This window comes from Mustela putorius, unplaced genomic scaffold, assembly GCF_011764305.1.
Source record: "Mustela putorius furo isolate JIRA1106 unplaced genomic scaffold, ASM1176430v1.1 tig00001075_pilon_pilon_pilon, whole genome shotgun sequence".
NCBI classification, from domain to species: domain Eukaryota; kingdom Metazoa; phylum Chordata; class Mammalia; order Carnivora; family Mustelidae; genus Mustela; species Mustela putorius.
Window position 1 is genome coordinate 635,101 of NW_025421560.1, and position 18,722 is coordinate 653,822.

The 18,722-nt window shown below is 47.5% G+C and overlaps 2 protein-coding genes and 1 long non-coding RNA gene across 4 annotated transcripts in view; 2 read left to right on the plus strand and 1 right to left on the minus strand.

The window, feature by feature from the left end:
- Nucleotides 1-2,731: 2,731 nt before the first annotated feature.
- Nucleotides 2,732-18,677, minus strand: CUNH1orf131 (chromosome unknown C1orf131 homolog). 2 transcript variants are annotated; one of them, XM_013047594.2, is made up of 7 exons: nucleotides 18,441-18,677; nucleotides 15,865-16,217; nucleotides 5,936-5,992; nucleotides 5,132-5,227; nucleotides 4,895-4,981; nucleotides 4,096-4,148; nucleotides 2,732-3,031 (listed from the first exon to the last, which is right to left on the minus strand). In XM_013047594.2, the coding sequence occupies exons 1-7, from the start codon at nucleotides 18,526-18,528 to the stop codon at nucleotides 2,893-2,895; spliced, it is 873 nt and encodes a 290-aa protein (XP_012903048.1). In that variant the 5' UTR covers nucleotides 18,529-18,677; the 3' UTR covers nucleotides 2,732-2,892. The 2 variants fall into 2 exon arrangements, with proteins under 2 accessions (XP_012903048.1, XP_004776075.2); XM_004776018.3 differs by having other exon boundaries at nucleotides 15,865-16,223.
- Nucleotides 8,649-17,571, plus strand: LOC123393915. Its single transcript, XR_006608747.1, has 3 exons — nucleotides 8,649-9,255; nucleotides 16,682-16,786; nucleotides 16,870-17,571. It is a non-coding gene; the product is annotated as an uncharacterized LOC123393915 (long non-coding RNA).
- The window catches only part of GNPAT (glyceronephosphate O-acyltransferase), a 36,356-nt gene continuing 35,809 nt past the window's right edge, over nucleotides 18,176-18,722 (plus strand). The window contains exon 1 of the mRNA XM_013047592.2: nucleotides 18,176-18,379. The gene's annotated coding sequence lies outside the window, so the exon portion shown is untranslated. The remainder of the gene's footprint in view (nucleotides 18,380-18,722) is intronic.

Below are 18,722 nucleotides of genomic sequence, written 5' to 3' on the forward strand. Positions count from 1 at the left end.
GAACTGGTCTGAACTGGTCCGTTCCCTTTGTGGCTTCTAGTTAGAATCTTCCTCTTCCTTTGGATGGCTGTTTTTCTTTCTTCCTTTTTTTTTTTTCTTTTTAAGATTTTTATTTATTTATCTGAGAGAAAAAAAACATAAGAGAGCTTGCACGAGCAGGGGAAGGGGCAGAGGGAGAAGCAGGCTGGGAGCCTGACAACCCGGGACTTGATCCCAGGTCCCTGGGATCATAACCTAAGTAAGCCAAAGGCAGACACTCAACCACTGAGCCACTAGTCACCCCCGGATGACTGTTTTTCCTGGGGGCTTCTCTCTGCTGCTCATCTTGCTGGAAGAAACCTTCTCAACAGGGAAATAAAAAGCATGGTCTTAAGCCGGATCTCCAACCCTTAAAATACAGGTTTCTTTTAGCCTCTAAACGTTTTAGAGCTCCCAATGGTAACAAAGCCACTCTTTAAGTATTAATTCAGTAAATTACAAAGTGAAACCCAAACAAGGTGAGTAGTTTATACATGGAACTTTTCCAGAACTGAGCAGCCTGTGGGTCCAGAGTCTTGGCTAAGGGCTCAGCTGTCTAAGCCAAACGGTTCCTGGAGGTGGGGGTGAGGCGGGGCTGCCTCGGAGCCTGATCTCTCTGTAGAGAAGGAAAGAACTGACAGGTCACTCCGACATAAATTAAAATCCTCTGTAGTCACAGCTACATATACCACATATACCACAAAATTGTGTTTTATTTACATAACTTTTTCTTTTAAAGAGTTTATTCATTTATTCGACAGAGAGAGAAATCACAAGTAGGCAGGCAGGCAAAGAGAAAGGGAGAAGCAGGTTCCCCACTGAGCAGAGAGCCTGATGCGGGGCTCGATCCCAGGCTGCTGGGATCATGACCTGAGCTGAAGGCAGAGGCCCAACCGAGCCACCCAGGTGTCCCCTATTTATATAACTTCTAACGAAGGACATTTTGTATACTTAGGAGAGTAAAAATTACAACTGCTTTTCCCACAAGTCAGCTGCCAAATTTGTACACTGTTGGTTCTTTCATCATACAGTAACATTACACAACTTCTATTTTTTTTGTCATTGCTAGTCCCCATACAGTATATTAGTTTTTTGTGTTTTTTTTTTGTTTTTTTGTTTTTTAAAGATTTTATTTATTTATTTGACAGAGAGAGATCACAAGTAGGCAGAGAGGCAGGCAGAGAGAGAGAGGAGGAAGCAGGCTCCCTGCTGAGCAGAGAGCCCCATGTGGGACTCAATCCCAGAACCCTGAGATCATGACCTGAGCCAAAGGCAGCGGCTTAACCCACTGAGCCACCCAGGCGCCCCTACATTAGTTTTTGATACAGTGTTCCATGATTGTTTGCGTATAACACCCAGTACTCCATGCAATCTGTACCTTTAATACCATCATGGGGCTCACCCATGTCTCTGCCCCTCTCCCCTCTAAAACCCTATTTGTTTCCTGGAGTCCATAGTCTCTCATGGTTCGTCTCCTCCTCTGATTCCCCACCTTCATTTTTCCCTTCCTTCTCCTAATGTCCTCCATGCTATTCCTTATGTTCCACAAATAAGTGAAACCATAGGAAAACTGACTTTCTCTGACTTATTTCACTCAGCACAATCTCCTCCAGTCCCACCCATGCTGATGCAAAAGTTGGGTATTCATCCTAATGGCTGAGTAATATTCCATTGTACATATGGACCCCATCTTTACCCGTTCGTCTGTTGAAGGGCAGCTCAGTGATTTCCAGTTTGCCTGCTGTAGCCATTGCTGCTATGAACATCGGGGCGCATATGGCCCTTCTTTTCCCATCTGTCTCTTTGGGGTAAATACCCAGGAGTGCAATTGCAGGGTCATAGGGTAGCTCTGTTTTTAACTTTTTGAGGAAATCTCCACACTTTCTTCCAAACTGGCTGCACCAACTTGCATTCCCACCAACAGTGTAAGAGGGTTCCCCTTTCTCCACATCCTCTCCAGCACATTGTTTCCTGCCTTAATTTTTGCCAGTCTTAACTGCTGTAGGTGGTATCCCCATGTGGTTTTGATTTGTATTTCCCTGATGCTGAACATTTTTTCATGTGTCTGATAGCCATTTGTATGTCTTCTTTGGAGAAGTGTCTGTTCACGACTTCTTTTTTGACTTGGTTATTTGTTTTCTGGGCATTGAGTTGAGAAGTTCTTTATAGATCTTGGACACCAGCCCTTTGTAGCGTCATTTGCGAATATCTCCTCCCATCTGTGCATTGCCTCTTTGTTTCGTTGACTGTTTCCTTTGCTACTAAACCACTTTTAGAAAATAAAAGGCAATCTGGGGGCACCTGAGTGGCTCAGTTGGCGAAGCGTCCGACTCCTGATTTTGGCTCAGGTCACGATCTCAGGGTTGTGAGACAGGGCCCTGCATTAGGCTTTGTGCTCAGTGGGGAGTCTGCTTGGGATTCACTTGCCCCCTTTCCCTGCCCCTCTCCCTGCTCATGTGCTCACTCTGTCTCTCTAAAATAAATAAGTCTTTAAAAAAAGAAAAGGCAATTTAAAGCTATTAGCATTTACAAATCAATAAATTATTAAGTTTTCGAAAAATCACATTACAAGCAAATGCCCAGAACACCAGGGAAAGCAAATCTAGTGCAAATCTCACCGGACAGGATTAAGCATCCTTTTCAATAGGTTTGCTTTCTACGCCCAGTGCAGCTGGCCCTTCCCACCACACACTCATTGCCGTGAAACAGACACTTTAGGAATTACACATTTTATTATTCCTGAAATTTTTTCCCTAAAAACAGAAAAGCGGCCTATGAAATATAAAATAAATAAGAAGAATCTGGTAGTCTTATAGGGGTCCAGTTTCAGTGCAGCAGCATTTTGCTGTTCCTCTCTTTATTTTATAAAGGTCTTTACTTCGCCACTCGGGAGGAATTTATTTTCTTGATATCAACCTGACTCAGAATCAGCGTCCCATTTTTGAATTTTCCAATCTGCCCAATCCGTCTGCTGGACAAAATACTGGGAGCTGATTTCTTCTTTTTGGATTTCCTGCAGTTAAAGGGAGAGAAAAGTACCAGAGTTAAGCTTATGAAGAAGGACAAGAGGATGGCAACACCAGCAACCAAGTGACCACGGTCCACTCCTGCAAACTCCTGGGGTCATCCTGTGCACCCCTCCACCGCCCTACCGCAACCACCACCCACCTTCCTGTGGTCCCTGAAACATGCCAGCCGCCTTCCTGTCTCGGGGCCCTTGCACTGGCTTCTTCTGCGGAGAATGTTCTGCTACTGATCTTTCTAGGCTGTCCCCTCCTCTTCACTCAGTTTTCAACTCAGAGGTCACCCCCCTGCCGAATGACATCCCAGCCCTCCCACCCCCAGTGATATTCTTTTATAATGCTTTACTGCAACCTCCTCACAGAACCTGACATTCCCATGCTTACCTGTTTGTAGGTTTTGAGGTGTTTCCCTCACTACAATGTAAGCTCCCCAAAGGCAGGTATACTGCCCCCCACCCCGGGGCGATCATGGCTGAATTCCCGACACCTGACACCTAAGACACCTACGTGCCTGGCGACAGAGGCATGTGGCCAGGACAAACGACCACCCATGCACAAGCTCACTAAAGAGTCCAAGAAAAGGGTTAAGACAAAAGAAGTCAATTCTGAAACGGTAATTCAGGGAGCAAGGAAAGGCATGTTTGGACCAAAGCTAAGACACCAGCATGAAGAGACTCGATGATCTGTTCCTCAGGTCACGGTGCTCTGCCTCCTGTGGTACGGCAGAGAACAGGACACGGCCCTGGACCCCGGTGCCACACAGGCAGGCTTTTAGCACGGGCTGGGAATGTCAACCTCAGTTTCTCCACAAGTCACCTGAGCTGTCTGATCTTTGCAAATGGGAGCCTGGAGGAGATTCCTGATTCAGTTCTGAGGCAGCTGTTCAATTTGGGACACTGTCTTCCCCCTACCCGGGACTTGCTCGGAACACATGAGGGGCAGTGAAGCACTCTACCGGGCTAGAAACACCAGGTAAACTCCAGGCGTTAGTTTCAGAACTCATCAATAGGTTTACCCAGATCATTCCTCCCCAGTACCTGAGGATGTCACTCACCTGTCTTCCTGCCCTCTCCTCTTCTTTTTCTTGAAGATATCTGTGTCCTGGGCCTGATTTCAAAATTTAGGATAATATACGTGTCAATAGTGGATAACGGAGATTCAAAAACAGATAAGAAGTATGTGATCAAAAGCCAGTGAGGTGGGCGCCTGGGTGGCTCAGTGGGTTAGGCCTCTGCCTTTGGCTCAGGTCATGATCTCAGGGTCTTGGGATCGAGCCCCGAATCAGGCTCTCTGCTCAGCAGGAGGCCTGCTTCTCTCTGTTTCTCTCTCTCTCTGCCTACATGTGATCTCTGTCTGTCAAATAAATTTTAAAAATCTTTAAAAAAAAAAGCCAGTGAGGCACCATTTACTTTTCATCTTTTTCTCAAGCAGGCATATTAAACATACCCTGTTTCATCCTAAAGCTCTTTCAAGAGTGTCAAAGGTCATTCCAGAAAAAACTGACAGGAGAAACATTCCATCTTTCACTAAAGGGGAAAAGGAGGGAGCACAGCATCTACCCCTCTGTCATCTATCATAAGCCCTTGTGTTCTGTACACTGTAAAACGCAACATAGGAGAAAGACCACAATAGCTGATGGGATCTGAGCAGGAACTCGCTGTTTCAGAGCAAACCCTTCACATGAATATGCCGGCTTCCCTGGCTAGTGTTAGAGAACAAAGCTGACTTGAACAGGGGAAGGAACGATCATGTCACTCTCTACCCTACTGTGGCCACTGCCTCCCGACTCCACTGCGGCCAACTGCGGTCACCTCCTCGTTCTAGCTTGGTAACAAAATGGCTTTTACTCGTACCATTCTCTTTTCTTCTTCCTTGGCTGCCTTCTTTTCTTTGATTTGCTCCTGCAACACCTTGTAATTCACGTAACTGTTTTTGGGAGGCTGAAATGCAACAGGAAAAATAAAACCTAGAGATACCATTTTTTTATTTTGCAAGGATCTCCCAGTGACCTCACCTCCCCTGCCTTGCCCTGGGTTCTCCCCTTTCCTGTGGGTATCCCGTCTGCTGATGAGACAGAAGCAGCCCCTCACCTGCGCACCCAGCATGATGGCGCGTTCCCGTTCCAGGAGTCGTTCCTTCCCTTTTCCATAACCCGTGATCCCGAACCGGTGCACTTCCAAGCGAGCCTGTGGACGCAGAGTGGAATGAACCCCAAGTGCATTCCAGAGAACCCCGGGAAGAGATCTACCTCTGGGGTAGCCCACGTCAGACACGAGGTGCTGGAGTGGGAACTCTGTCGTGCTGTGGTTTACAGAGCTCTGTGGCGGTCTTACGTAATTTCTTACCATAACCTCCCAACACTAGTTTTCCCGGGTTGAATTTTGGGCAGGTGAAGCAACAGACCTAGGATTAAATGCTGAGCTCTGCAACTAGGATTCTCTCTGAAACAAGCTACTGCCCCTCCAGACAGGAATTTCCACTTAAAAGTCCCTCTGTACACTAGCTCCCTCTGAGAAACCACTTCTCATAGATGCTTCGAACACAGATTTGTGTTTGTTTGTTTAAAGATGCTGCAGAGGAAGAGAAATGCCCTTTCTCAGCAGTGAATTACCTCCTCCTGTCTTTTTTCTCATGCATTTTAAAAACGTAGTTACAACCGCAGAATACACACTTCCCTCCCTGCTTCTCGACTTACCTCTGCATCATGGGCCCTGCAGCCACAAACCAGTGTGTTTTAAGTGACAGCCTAGTATTCACCACCGGAAGGCAGGGGATTTGCTTAACCATTATTTCAACCACTGGACATGGAAATATATATATATGCACATATAAACATATATATTTTGGGGGGGGGCACTCCAAAACTGAAAAAAATGAAGTTTCAAAACACATACCTTCTCTAAGTTAAATTCTTGTCTCTCCACACCTTTCTCAGGGATACTAGTTTTGGTCTGAAAAGAAAAAAATTCTTATTAAGATCCTCTGTGACTGTATCATGGGAGCATTTGTCACCAACAGAGCAGTCATATTTTAAAAAGCCTTGAAACTGGCCCAGATGCCCAAATACCAAACGATAACACAAGCATGTTACATGGAAGTCTTCATCAAAGAAAAATAGAGAAAAAAAAATGTTAAGGTATCAAAGCTTAAGAAAGGATGAGCATTTTTTTAAAAATACAAAACTAGACAAACCATAAGTGACTCTTAATCTCACAAAACAAACTGAGGGTTGCTGGGGGGAGGGGAGTCGGGAGAGGGGGGTGGGATTATGGACATTGGGGAGGGTATGTGCTATGGTGAGTGCTGTGAAGTGTGTAAACTTGGCGATTCACAGACCTGTACCCCTGGGGATAAAAATATATTGTATGTTTATAAAAAAATAAAAAATTAAAAAAAAAAACAAAAATTAAAAAGATGATGAGAGAGACCAACGTCTCTCATAAACCACATGCAGAAGATTCTGTTCAGTGGGGGTTTAGAAGAGGGTTAGTGAGCAGGGATTCTGGAGGATAAACACTGTATATCTTTTTATTATTTATTTTTTTTTTTAGAGGAGAGAGTGTGTGTGCATGAGCGGGGGTGGGGCAGAAGGCAGGGGAGAGAGCGTCTTGGGCAGGCTCCATGCCCAGCGCGGAGCCCACTGTGGGGCTCTATGTCATGACCGAGATCATGACCTGAGCGGATATCGAGAGTCGGACACTTAACCGACTGCGCTGCTCAGGAGCCCTTAAACATTGTATTTAAATAACTCTTTCCCTCTTTCTTCCCATCCACCCATTAAAATAATCGCTAACAAAACTCTCTTAACTAAATATTTTTACAGGAACACCACATTTCTAGAAATGGAGATTTGGTTTATAAGTCTCAATACAAAATAAAGGTGCTGCAAATGCCTTCAAAGCATGTGACTCTTCACACCGACACGGCCACTAGCTATGGTTACCAGCCCACAGAACTGACCAGAAGCTTGAGATCTGAAGGAAATGTACTGTCACATCTGGCTAACAGCAGTGGTCACCACTCTACCCCAGCCACCAAGTCTGGGCCAACAGAAAGCAGGGTCTGAAAGCTGGGGAGCCTCCAGACGAAGGACCCTTGCAGCCGACCGCCCATCCTGCTCAGCAGGGGGCGGTGTGGAGGGCTGCAGCAGTGCCCTGCACCACACCCTGCTGAGACAGGGGCCTCGATCACAGCTGTCTGCAGGTCTCTGGGTCCCTCCTGGACTCTGGCTGATCCTGGTTGTATTGTGGGTCTGTGGGTCGATCACTGAATGCTTCCCCAGGTGACAGGCTCTCTCCGTGAGGCCATGTCCTGACTTCCCAGAGGGGTTCTTACGAAGTGGAAAGAGCGCTCACTGCTAAACGTTATTGGGGTCCGGGAAACGGGAAGGCGTGGCCAGTACTCTCAGTGTTGACTGATCCACTATGAACGACGGCCCCGCTGGGCAGTCACCACAGTGCTGCTCACCCACTGGCACGCTGCACAGTGACTCCTGGCAGGACAGACAGAACACAGCACTACGAGGAGGTCTGCCACGCTCCAAGCGTGTGGCCCCGGTCTGTGCTTACAGTCACAGTAAATGCATCTTCCACGTTACTTTACCAAAATTCCTGACTTTGATGATGCTTACGATTTTCCTCACTCCTGTATTTCACAGAATCAGATGCCTTAATTAAGACCACGGGCACACAAAGGATGCCAGGCGCTTCCGTTCTTCTTCCCCAGAAAGTCTTATTTCCTGTTCCATGCCTGGAAAAAAAATGTCTTTACCCTGAAGTTAAAAATCCTTTGCTGCTGGCATGCACACCCAATCTATTTACTATGATAAACAGTACTACTTCTTCTGGCTTAAGTCTTAATGACTTCGGGATCACCCAGATCCTCAAACACAAATGGTAAGTTAAAGAAGAGAAACTGTGTGCGGTTCACAGACCTCCAAAATCCTAGGAAACATTTACCTCATTTTCTAAAAATTTAAGTAGTTCTCTCTCTCTATTCTTCCCTCCCATCCGTCCAACGAGGCACCAGCTAACCAAAGTTTTCTGAGTTGAAAATTTCGTTCAGGAGCATGAGATTCCCGGCATTACTGGAGATGGCACAGGTTCCCTTGGCTGCCCCACTTCCAGAACATCGCCGTGAGGAAGGAACATCTAGGAGGACCTAAGCGCTGTAATAAAATACTTGGCTACCTGCGTGACTGTCACCGTGGGGCTGAAAGCCTTGGGTCTGGGGACGAGAGTGGCCCACAGAGGAGAGGGCCACAGCTTCCGATGTCCCTGCTTTCCCCAACACCAACCCCACAGAACACCCCAGAGGCTGCATGCAGGCCTCAGTTCACCCGGGCCATGGGGACACCGGGCCGAGGGCCTGTGCAGGCCTGGGTTGCAGGTCTGGTGGGACATAGATATGTTGCCATTTTCAAGCCCTCTGTTTACATTTTGCCAGAAATATCTCCGCTTTGCAGCTCTCGATTTGTCTGAGAAAAGGTCTGGATTCTAGATCCTTGTTTATCATAAAGGCGAGCATTCTTAGCTCACTATTTGCTCAGTTCATAGGCATGACCCTGTCAATATCTAACTTTTATTCACAGTTTTAAAGAACTTTCAGTCCATTACTTAGCATGTATTACCTGATTTAGAAACCATCAGGGCTCCTCCCTGTCTGCTCTCCCCTGGTGCTCACTGCAGAAGGCAACACTGGGTCCTCCCCTGCTTCTAGGCTTCCCTGCCTACCTGAAGTTAGGTAGGGCTATGTGAGTTTCTTTGGCCAAAGACACGTGAGCAAAGGGGAAGGATGCCCCTTCCATAAGGAACCTCTAAGAGCCAACCATCGACTCCCCTTCTCCGCCAGAGCAACTGAGAGCTTTCCAGCTGGCGGAGTTCCTATTACCCTGGGCCCCTAGACAACGACAGTGTGTGACAGCACACTGTCCTTGCCAACCCTGATGGACATGTAAAAATAATTAACTTTTGCCTTCAAACCACTAAGATGTAGGGACTAAACTATCGAACCACAGACTTATCTATCCTGACCACTAGAGCTATAGGGTCCCACACACAGGAAAGAGAAAGCTTTGCACATTTTGAGAACTTGCATGTCAGGCTCCGAAGACAGAAGAAAGCTATAAAACGAAGGAAGAGTTTGGGGTGCGAGATGAAGGCCGGCAGGCCCCTGGGGCTCGGTGAACGTGTCCATGGGCTGACTAGCTGCACTGGTAAGATTCTTTTCTTCTACTAGTTACTGCCCAACCTTTGTCCAGAGAGAGAGCAATTGGGTAAGTAAACACTTTCTTTTTTACCAGCCCTGGATTTGCTAAAGAACAGGGGTGTGGGGCGCCTGGGTGGCTCAGTGGGTTAAGCCGCTGCCTTCGGCTCAGGTCAGGATCTCAGGGTCCTGGGATCAAGTCCCGCATCAGGCTCCCTGCTTCCCTTCCTCTCTCTCTGCCTGCCTCTCTGCCTACTTGTGATCTCTCTCTGTCAAATAAATAAATAAAATCTTAAAAAAAAAAAAAAGAACAGGGGTGTGGAGCAAAGTTACAGGGTGCCCTGGAGGGTAGAGGATTTCAGGGTTGAGCCGCAGGGAGGGATCAAGATATTGCAGAGGTCATGAGAACAGTAAGCACTGAGGCGGTAACATGGGGGACAGGTCTTTCTTCCTGGTGAAGATTCCCAGTCCATGCGCTTCTGTTACTCAAAGGACAAGGAGCCTAACCTAATCTGCTCGCTCTCCACTCGCTTGCTCTCTGTCTCTCTCTCTCTCTAGCGAACAGCTTTCAAGTCAGAAAGCCTGGGGTCTGAACCTGAGCTCTGGTTCTTACTTCACATCCACAGTCCCTTCTGTGGAATCCTTAGAAAATTCAGAGGCTTTCACATTTTAGGAAGGTCACGCTGCCAACGTACTGAAGACAAAATACCACTTGGAGCGGGGGCCACGGCAGAAGCCCGTCATTAAGGACATTCGTATCTCTGCCGCACGAGCTGTGGATATTCAAGCCAAACGGAACAGACAAAAATAATGCCTAAGCCTCGTATGAGTTCAGGTCAGGTTTTGCTACCAAATAAACCTGCACCAAGCTTCCAAACAAAATCAAACCAAAGCTGTGCCTTCCAAAGCTCTGGGCTTCTGTAACTGCAGAGAGAGGGCAGCTGACTGTTGAAACGTGGGGCAAGTATCTTAGTCTCTCTAGGCAGCGATGAAGACAGGGAAACTTGTCAGGATTCAGGGAGATAAGGAATTAGCGACCACTAAGTAAGTAATCACTCGAGCGGCAGACAAGCCCCATAAATGTCAGGTGTTACAATGATCTGCTACGTGCTTGGGAGCGGTCTGCACGCACCTGTGTGTGGGCCACAGGAGGCAATAGGCCCTTCGGATCTAGAGTCCACTGTCCTCGGATTTCTAGGATGTCTTTTTTTTTTTTTTTTTTTAAGATTTTACTTATTTATTTGACAGAGAGAGATCACAAGTAGGCAGAGAGGCAGGCAGAGAGAGAGGGGGAAGCAGGTTCCCTTGCAAGCAGAGAGCCCGATGTGGGGCTCGATCCCAGGATCCCAAGATCGTGATCTGAGCTGAAGGCAGAGGCTTTAACCCACTGAGCCACCCAGGCGCCCCTAGGATGTCTTTCTTATCTCTTTCTATGGAGGCTACAAAGGAGGCTAAGGTTCAGGACACAGATGATGCTAAGGGCGAAGAAAATACCGAGAAGACACATCAGCCAAGCAACTCTCGGCTCTTTTCCAGGTGCTAACCTGGGGCTTTCACTCCCCCTCACAGGCAGCCTCGCACTCAGTCCTTAAATCCCAAGTCCAGGTCGGCCCCGGCCTGACCCTGCACCACAGCTCATCTTCTCTCCCCTCTGTCCTACACCGCTAGGCTTCCAGCTCCCAGACCCCCTCAGGCCTTCTCACCCCCGGGGCACTCTTCCAGTGTGTTGGCTCTTCCGGCTCCTCTCAGGGGCCAGCGTTAGCAGAGTGTCACCTCGTCCTGAGACTGCCTGCCCACTCCACCGAAAGGACGCTCTGTCTCTTACTCTCAAGACCCTATTTCTTTCCCTTAGAGGGTTCAAAACTTTTTTTTTTTTTAAAGAGTTTATTAATTTGAGAGAGGGAGGGAGGGAGAGCGAGCAAGCTAGCATGAGGGGCAGAGAGAGAGGGAGAGGCTGACTCCTGGCTGAACAGGGAGTCTGAATATGGGCCTCGATCCCAGGACCCTGGGATCATGACCTGAGCTGAAAGCAGACACTTAATCGACTGAGTCACCCAGGTGCCCTTTAAAACTCTTTTTAACTATATTATTAATTGACTTGGGATCTGACTCTAGCAGTAGACTGTATACTCCACAAGGGCAGAGGACTGTATCTCGTTCACTGCTGGATCTAGTGGGTCTGGCAAGTAGTGGGCACCCAATTATTTGTGAATAAATGAGTTAAGTGCATAAATGATCTGTTACCTACTATTTCCTACCAAACTACTTCTATAGTCACTGCTTTATAAAAGGGATAGGATCAGGAAGTCCATTTATAGGTTAGACAGTTGGAATGGGTAAAATGTTCTATAAATGGTGGCCAAGTTCCCTGATTAATCCATGAAATGGAGTGATGTTGGGGATGGGTTTCCCCACAGAGCCAACAAGCAAATGCTCCCACACCAGCTACAATTCAACTCAACTGTGACATGCTCTACCTGGAAATGGCATCAGATTGCACAGGTTATGGGCTCAGTCCTACAAGACTGCTGCCCACATCACTCAGCAGCCACAAGCCCGTGCTGTCGCCTGTCTGTGCTTTGGACCAACTGCCTACAGATCAGCAGCTCCCACAAACCCCCTCCTTGGGTTCGATTAGTTTGCTAGAGTGGCTCACAGAACTCAGGAAAGCCATCCACCTTACAGCGCACTGGCTGACTGTAAAAGGATGTAACTCAGGAACAGGCAGATGAGGGGACGCACAGGGCAAGGTATGTGGGACAGAACGAGGCACTTCCATGTCCTCTCTGAACGTGTCACTCTCCAAGCACCTCCACACGGTCACCAACCTAGCTCTCCCAACCCTTTGGGTTTCTACGGAGGCTTCATTACTTAACTATGCCAGATTAAATCGCTGGTCACAGGCAGTCAATTCAACCTCCAACCCATTACTTCTCCCCAGAGGTCAGGGAGATGGCACTGAAAATTTCTAAACCTCTAATTGCGCAACTGATTCTCCTAGCAACCTGTTCCCACCTTTAAAGCATTTCCACATCACTTGCTAACAAAAAACACCTTTACATCCCCTAGGGAATTACAGGGGTTACAGGAGTTCTGTGCCAGAAATGAGGCACAAAAACCAAATATAAATATATTTCTCATTATAAATCTCCATAGTACACCATGGACCCTGTTTCAATACACAATGCTGTTTAATCACAGTATATAGGTCACAGGTCCAAGTTCTAGGGAAAGAAGGTCACTTCTGGGGTTCAGGCAGGGCTAGCTGGGTTGTCCAACTTGTATCTCTCAAGTATTCTCCAAAGACAACCAGCGGACTCCATGTGGGCTGTTATTACCTTACTAGCTATTTGGGCAGATTCCATGTCTGTCTGAACTGTCCTACAATGACCCGAAGCTTTCAGAGAACAGGGACCACAACTATTATTTACTACGTTATACAAACCCTTGGCATAGCATGACTTATCCTAATTACTCCCAGCTGACATCCTTAGCTGACATCCCCTTTACCAGGATATGCCATTAATACCCAGCGTTCTCTTCCTCTGTATTTGTTTACAAGTTGCAATACGACATGGAGTTTTTTATAGGCGTATGTGTTTTTATTGTGTTCGTTTTTGGTCTCCTTATCCAGACACATTCATGTGTTCAAAAGATACGTTTTAAAAAGAAGGAAAGGGAAGGACTGCCCGGGTGGCTCAGTGGGTTAAAGCCTCTGCCTTCGGCTTAGGTCGTGATCCCAGGGTCCTGGGATCAAGCCCCACATCAGGCTCTCTGCTCAGCGGGGAGCCTGCTTCCCCTGTTTCTCTGCCTGTCTCTCTGCCTACTTGTGATCTCTGTCAAATAAATAAATAAAATCTTAAAAAAAAAAAAAGGAGGGCAGAATGCCAAGAGCAACTGAAAAATTTTATTAAGGTCAGAAAATCCAAAATGTTGGATAAGCTGAGGTTCCCAAGAAAAGCCAATGAAAAAGGCGTCAATCAGAAGAGGATGAAAAAGGATCTAACAGCTGGAAGCAGATGTTCTGTTACTAAGAGACAGAGAAATGCACTCACTCAATGCCAACGTTTTTGTGCTATTAGAAAACTTTCCATTCTAGAAAGAACCGAACGAGTGTAAGAGGAAAGAGAAGACCGAGACACCTGAAGAAATGAGAGAGGTACACAGATGTTTGTGTGTTAAATTCCCCAAACCAGAATTATATATGATGCAGTGTTCAACATTTTTCACTGCAGGGCACACACAGAAAATACTATGGTACACAAGGTTTGGTGCACAAGGGTTTGCTATTGTAATACTGACCACTGTAAGCTTCCCCGGCTGGCCAATGTGGTGACTCTGACCAGCTGAATGGCCAAGGAAATCCACTCCCTGGCCTACCTGTGACAGCTCCCACTTCCTGGCCTACCTGTGACAGCTCCCAGTGTTCCAGTATTTGGAGTTGGAAACTGACCTAGAATCCTAAAATAAAGGTAGATGATTACAAAAAGCACTATTAGTCTTTGAGGAAGACAAGTTGGTGAACCTGACATTTAGAGCTACCTGAACGCTAGGAAAGATACCACAGCTGGGTTTTTTAAACCACAAACAAGATGCGGTAAGCACTGGATGCTAGCACGTGCTCACACACGTTCACCAAGAATGATGCAAGCCTGACTATCTTTGCAGTGGGTTGAATTGTGGTCTCCAAAAAGAGATGTGACCATGTTCTAATCCCCAGAATCAGCGAATGGATCTTATTTCTAAAAAGGGTCTTTACAAGGGCGCCTGGGTGGCTCAGGTGGTTAAGGAACTAACTGCCTTCGGCTCAGGTCATGATCCTGGAGTCTCGGGATCGAGTCCTGCATCAAGCTCCCAGCTTGGTGGGGAGTCTGCTTCTCCCTCTGACCTCTTGCCTCTCATGTTCTCTCTCTCTCTCTCTCAAATAAAATAAAATCTTCAAAAAAAAACAAAAACAAAAAAGGGTCTTCACAATATAATTAAGGATCTCATGACGGGACCCGTCCTAGATTTCGGGTGGGCCCTAATCCCAATGATAGCTGTTCTTCTAGGAGAAAGGTAGAGGGAGATTTGAGACTCCGATGAGGAGTTGACGGTGATGCAGCCACGAGCCAAGCCTAGAGCCACAGGTGGAAGAAGGAAGGATTCCCTTTCGGAGGCGAGTGTGCCCAACCAACACCTTGATGTCGGCCTTTCTGGCCTGCAGAACTGTAAGAGAACAAACATCTGCCCAGCAGCCCTAGAAAACCAATACAGTCCCCTTTTCCTCTGATGATAGACAAAAGTTTATAGGACATGAGGAATGCAACAGAAATAGAATGCCTGGATTTTTGCACGGATCCTTAATACCCTTGTGGGGAAAGTTGGATAGGCAACTACACCTCTCTCCTGGACCGAATTTTGCCTGAGACTTAACACATTCAGTCTGGGAGAGATTACTGCTCAGTGAAATCTAGCTGCTTTCCACCGGAATGCAAGTTCCTTGAGAAAAAGCAGTTTTGTCTCTTTTGTTCAATGCTGTATCCCCATGACTTGCGGCCAGAAATAGTTGACTGACTGACTTTTCTGAGCACCATCAGGCAGAAGGCTTATCAGCATGGAAGGGTACACTCAGCAGGCTTATGTTCCTCAAACTCTGTACATGCCTAAGGAAGTCTTGTCTTCAGAACTGGCCCTCCTGGTTCCTGAGAGCTGACCAATTGGGTGATAAGAGTGTTTTTGCATCCCCAAGGCCCTGAGCTAAGCTGTACTGAGTTTGCCCAGATTATTTATAGCAACAATGTGATTGATGGTTAATATCTACTTTTTTCCTGGGTGCCTAGAGCTTCAGTAACTACTGTCAGTCTGTATGTCTACTTAACGCATTTCTCAGTGAAAACTGTGGATACCCAGGCTGGGGTGAAATTCCATGGCTGGCCAACACCCCACAAGCTGTCACACGTTGCCACTGGGGGAATGAAACACATCCCATGCAATTCCACTGGGAGGGGACATCTACACACTGACACCTGGTTTCCTCCAGGCCTCCCTCCCTGCACTTTTTTCCTGCACTGCTTTTACTCTGTATCCTTTTGCTGTGGTAACTTGTAACCATCATGGTGACTTCATGCTGAGTGTTGAGGCCTGTGAGTGCTTTTCGCAAACCATCAAGCCAAAGGGTGGTCTTGGGGATCCCTGACACGGTCTAAAAAGACAGTCATCTAAGGGAGTCTGGCAGGCTCAGTTGGTACAGCCTGCAACTCTTGATCTTGGGGTCATGAGTTCAAGCCCCATGTCAGGTAAGAGTGCTTAAATGAATAAAACCTTTTATATGTTTTTTTATTAAAAAAAACTTTTTGAAAAACAATTTATTTATTTGAGAACGAAAGAGAGACAGAGAAAGCACGAGCAGAGGGAGAAGGAGAAGGAGACTCCCCGCTGAGCAGAAAGCCTAGCTCCCAGCACCCTGAGGTCACAATCTGAGCTGAAGGCAGCCTAGCAGACAGAATCACCCAAGCAGCCAAACCCTTTAAAAAAAAAAAAAAGAAAATGGAAAAAGAGAGAACAAAGAAAAGATGCCTCTCTAAAACTGCGATATCAGGGCTTTCACCATATACACAGAAACTAACCAACTCATTACCTGTGTGTTTTCATCTCGATCCAGCTTCTCTTTTCTTTTCTTATTTCTGCTGTGAAATTCTATCACCTCTACTGGCCCTCTGGGGTTCTTCAGGGTTGGGGGAGATACCGCAGCACTAGGGGCTTCTGGTCCTGAAGGGGAACCAGTGGGGGTCACAGCAGGGGCACACCGCAGCTCTTCTTGGAGTTCCTTGAAGAAGCTGGAGGCACTCTTCCTTTGACCTCTTCCAAAGGAACCAGGTAGGGGAGCTGGCTCTGCTGCCGCCACCGGCGAGACCGGCATTTCGGCACCTCTCTTCTTGGTTTCTCCTCTCTTCCTGATCCTTTTCTGTTCTGGTTCATCTTCTGTCTCCTCTGTTTCTTCAAACACAGAGCAGGAAAATAAATAGCTTTGGCTTTATCAAATTGTCAAATCACGTGAATGTGTCTGTATGTATGCCACAGCTATCAATACCCAGAAATACAAAGAAACAAAAGATTTCTTTTTCTTCAAATGGGGTGATTTTTGCACAATTCTGGGGCAGGGGTATTTTTATTTTCTTTTAAAATTTTAATTCAATTAATTAACATATAAGTATTATTGGTTTCAGAAGTACAGGTCTGTGATTCATCAGTCTCATATAATACCCAGTGCTCATTACATCACATGCCCTCCTTAACACTCATCACCCACTTACCCCATTCCCCATGCCCCCTCCAGTAACCCTGTTTGTTTTCTATGATTCTCTTACGGTTTGTTGTATTTGCATAATATGTAGAATCCAAGACGCAACATCTTTTGCTAGGTAACTAACTATGGTCGTGTCTCTGACCCACAGTGCAATTACTTCAGCCCTGACCTCAGTCCATACTAAGAGCAACCTCAAGGCAACAGTCTCCAGGGAACTGGCAATCCCCATTGGCTCACACTTTGTGCGAAAAAGGTCTGCCACTACAGCTGATGTTTTATTTTTTGATACTCTCTAGGGTTGCGGGTGGGTATTACAGTCTTCCCATTTTTTTTCAGTTATGCATTAGGATGAACCTACGACAAGTGGTTCAATGTGAACACATTAATTTTCTACGAAATCCCTGTATTGCCTCTATGTTTCACCTGTTCAATTCTGACCAGCCACCTGAAGACTCTGACATCAAGTGCTCACCTGCACCGCAAGTATCACAGCGCTTTCTAAATACCGACTGATCATTTCTGTTTACTTATATACAAGGTACCTAAACTTTGGCATTGGGCACCTAAAAATGGGTAGTTACGGCCCAAGCCTTCAGAGCTCCTTGAATAATCTCAAGCCTGTGCTAAATAAACTATATTTAGGATTTGGCAGAATTTTCTTTTCCTCTAGTTTTTAAACCTCTCAAGGCCAGAGACTAAGTCTTCTCTGTCCTCCGATATATTCCCAAGGGGGTAGAAACGTCCTGTCCACAGGCCAAGTCAATACAAGGCGAGGGGCAGGGGCTGGACAGTCTGGACACTGGAACCCACGCTCTGCAAATTAACAGCTAGGTGAATTTTGGTAAGCATTTTAACCCCTACGGCTTGTTTCTACATTTGTAATAAATGGGATTAATGACCATGTATTTCACCAGAAGTGAAGATTAAATGAGTAAATACATGAAAGACGGGAACTATATGGCAAATTCTCCATACTTTTTAGCTATTATTTTTACTGTGTAAGTGAGCTTAGAATCTTTTTTTTTAAGCGTTTATTTATTTATTTGACAGAGATCTCAAGTAGGCAAAGAGGCAGGCAGAGAGAGAGAGGAGGAAGCAGGTTCCCCACTGAGCAGAGAGCCCGGTGCCGGGCTCCATCCCATGACCTGAGAGGAAGGCAGAGGCTTTAACCCCAAGAGCCACCCAGGTCTCCCTCCCCCACCAGCTTAGAATCTTGAGCAATGGCTCCCAACTACAATAGCTTTCGCAACAGCACGTTACAAATTGAAGAAATGTTTGCTCCTTAAAGACACCAATGCCCAGGCTATCTCTTGCCTGAACAAGGGATGTCACCTAACCTGGACCAAATTCTCCAGAATGTGTGGAACTGTCCTTTCCTACTAACGTGCCAGGCGGTGGCCAATCTCAAATAACCGTTTTTCTCTCCTTCTCCCCAAACAAAAAGAGAGGACGGCCAACTTAGTGGAAGGAAGTCCGCGGGGGAGGAACGCACTGAAGGTTGGGGAACTACGGAGACAAGGTGGCACCAGGGCGGAGTGGGGCAAGCGGGCTTCGCAGACGGCCGGGAAATGTCCACGGGGTGGGGTGGGGGGCTGTGCTCGGGAGCCCAAGGTCCTGCGCGCATCACACGCTGCAAGCCTGAAAGCCTCGGCGCTTCCGACGAGCAGCCACGCCGTTGCCCACACCCAGGGACGGCTCGGGAGGCTCGGTCCAAGAAGAGCCACGACCGTGGGGCGCGGGGAAGGGGACCTCTGTCGGAGGCGTGTGCTGCACCCACCCCGGGAACCAGGTCGAAAAGCTGAGGGGTGCTCCACGTGCAAGGGCCGAGGGCGGCCCAGTCTCGAAGGTACAGCAGACCCTCAGCGGCCAGTCCGCTTCCCACGTGGGCCCCGAGTTCCCGCACTCACCCAAATCGTAGAGGTTCCGGAGCAGGGCGTCCAGCAGCGTCTGCGAGCCGGGAAGCGCGCGGGCCCCCAGCCCCTGCTCCTGAGCCATCCGGGGCGGAGGGTGGGGTGGGGGGCGCCGCCGCGGTGCCGCCCACAGCCCGCGGGGCACCCACACTTCCGAGTTCCGACGCGCTGCGCGCGCGCGTCGCAGGTCCCGGCGCGGCTTCCGTCCTGGTTAAGATGGCGGCGCCCGGGGTCCTGTGGAGCGGCCGCAGAGGGTGCCGCCGCCCTAGGCGAGGTCGG